The 2,406-nt window shown below is 55.2% G+C and overlaps 1 protein-coding gene across 1 annotated transcript in view; it reads left to right on the forward strand.

The window, feature by feature from the left end:
- The window catches only part of LOC104496001 (myomegalin-like), a 15,694-nt gene that overhangs the window by 837 nt on the left and 12,451 nt on the right, over positions 1-2,406 (forward strand). Inside the window, exon 3 of the mRNA XM_010139058.1 lies at positions 1-562. This exon is cut by the window's left edge and continues 30 nt beyond it. Coding sequence (XP_010137360.1) covers positions 1-562 — 562 coding nt within the window. The remainder of the gene's footprint in view (positions 563-2,406) is intronic.

Below are 2,406 nucleotides of genomic sequence, written 5' to 3' on the forward strand. Positions count from 1 at the left end.
GGGGCTGTCCATCCTGTGGTCGGCCAGCATGGGCAACGAGGAGTCATCTGTGTGCGATGTGGCGGAGTCCACCAGCGCCAGAGTGCCTGTGGATGGCGAGAGCATGGAGGAAGGCACGCCCGCGTCCTCCGTGGAGTCCCTGGACACAACTGTGGAGGCGAGCCTGCCACAGCAGAAGGATGAAGATGCAGATAAGGGGGCGAAAGGGAATGGGAAATGCGATGATTGCTCGGATGACCGCATGACCCCAAACTCTTCGCTGAGCGGGAACAGGCTGGAGCTGGCCCTCAGTTTGATCAAGACTTTGGACTACAAACCCCTTCAGAGCCCCCGAGGCAGCAGGCTCCCTATTCCCGTGAAGTCCAGCTTGCCCCCTCCCAGGCTCAGCCGTGAGCTGGCAGACGGCAGCGCTTCGGCTGCTTTAGCGTGTGCTGGTTCTGCTTTCCTGAACGCAGATAGAAAATCCTTCTCCAGAGCTCCTTTGGGTCTTCCCCTGGAGATTTCTGAGCTGCAGGAGCTGTGGGACGACCTCTGTGAAGATTATATGCCGCTGCGGGTACAGGTAGAGGTCATTGTGCTGCCGTTTGGTTGAGCAGCATCTCTGTGGCTCGACGCAGACCCCGCTAGGGATTCTTCTGGGCTGAGATAACACCGACAGCCACGTGTCGCTGAACCCGGGGCTAAGAATAGGCGGTTCGGTCCTTTTTAGGTGTGCTGCCTCTCTCCTCTCTCATCCTCCTGTCGTCTGTTTTCTCCTTGTGTTCTGGGAAATTAACCTTCCCCCCTCATCAGCTCTCCCTGTCGATGCAGCCTGCTGGATGGGGCCGGGTTCTTTGCATGCTTTGTCGTTTTTTTTTTGCTGAGGAAACACCAGTTTAATTTCAGCTTTCTCTTTCAGAAGTCAGAGTGATATTTTTACACACAGCTAAGTGGGGGAATGTTTTAAGCTTCTGGGCGGGTGTTTTCCAGCCCCTGTGTTTTCCTTGCGCCTGGGCGATGGCTGGGTGTGAGGAACATCTGCCTCCAGAGCCCTGCCTCTGCTGATCAGGCCTCCAGCCTGCCTGACCCGCGGATCCGCGCAGGCGTCTGTGGCACCTGCCCCGAGGAAAAGGTGTTTTCCGTGCAGGTGGATTTGTGCCAGAGGATGACTTTAGGGTTGGTGTTCTAGATAATTGGTTTATTTTCTGATCCTTTGAAAAGATTCATCAGTTAGTGGCAGGTGCTGCTGAGAGGTGATGGAAGCTCCTGCTTTCGTGGTACTCCCTAGTGCTGTCAGCCCTCGTGTAGCTCCGGGTTGCCTCTGTTTTGCTGCCTTTAATGACATCTTCATTACTACGCAGTCAAAAAGCTGAACTTGTAACTCCTTTACCACTTCCCTTAATGAATAGAAGGCCTCAGTCAGCTTCAATTCAGGAATATCCATGTCAGCCTAATTGCATCCCCATTAGCGGTCTTAGTGCTGCCTAATGCTCTAGGTAGCCTGGGGGATTAGAAAAATGCTTGTTTATTACTATGGCGACTGGGGCTGTGCTGAATTATTCATCCCCATCCGCCCGCTGGGGCGTAGCCCTGAGCTGCGCGCTTTCCCCACAAAGCCTGCACAAGGAACGGTGCTTGGGAAGGGCGTCGGAAAACTCGTTTTCAGCCGGCGCACAAAGGCATGGCGCTGGCAGCCGGCGACCGGCGACGTGGAGCGGGGCGTCGGTGCTGCTCCTCGGCTCTGTGTCGCTTGCTGCTAATGTTCGCTGCTAGGAATATAATTAGAGTGTAAAAATAGGCTTTCTCTTAGCAGAACGTGGCGCATTTATGGCTTCCTTTGTGTCACGCATCACCGTCCTCATGTGGGAACTGCGTCTGAGGAGTTCCTCCAACCCCCAGCCTCTGCCATCCGACTGTCCCTGCCAGGAATTCACCCTGCGGGGTATTTTTGCTGCCTGTTTCTTGATGTGGTGGCAGCAGATGCGGGCGTTGGTGCAGGTTCTGCCAGAGGGGGGGAAAGGGCTTAATCCAGCAAAAATGAGAAGTCGGATGCAGCTTGTCGACTAAATAGTTCTTGTATAAACGATTTTTCTTTCTCTTTGTACACACAATGCTCCGTCTAAAAGTCAGGGGAAAGGAGAAGTCAACGTGAAAGGGATATATGTGATACCTAGGACCACGGTTTCCTCCGTGCTTTCGGGAAACCTCAGCTCTTCGCATTTAGCATGCTGTGGGCTACAGGAGCGGTCTAGCATCAGAGCCTGTGGCCTTGTTGGCACTGTCCGTCTCTCGAACCAGCGGTTCTTCCCCTTCACCAGCGCAGCCCCGGGAAGGTGCCGCCAAACCGAGCCTCTGGCGGCCCCACTCTTGCCGCTGCCTGTGGTGCCGTGCTGGAAGCGAGGGGGCCATGCCCCGCTGGCACGCCCC

Source organism: Buceros rhinoceros, unplaced genomic scaffold (assembly GCF_000710305.1).
Source record: "Buceros rhinoceros silvestris isolate BGI_N320 unplaced genomic scaffold, ASM71030v1 scaffold28396, whole genome shotgun sequence".
Lineage (NCBI taxonomy): Eukaryota > Metazoa > Chordata > Aves > Bucerotiformes > Bucerotidae > Buceros > Buceros rhinoceros.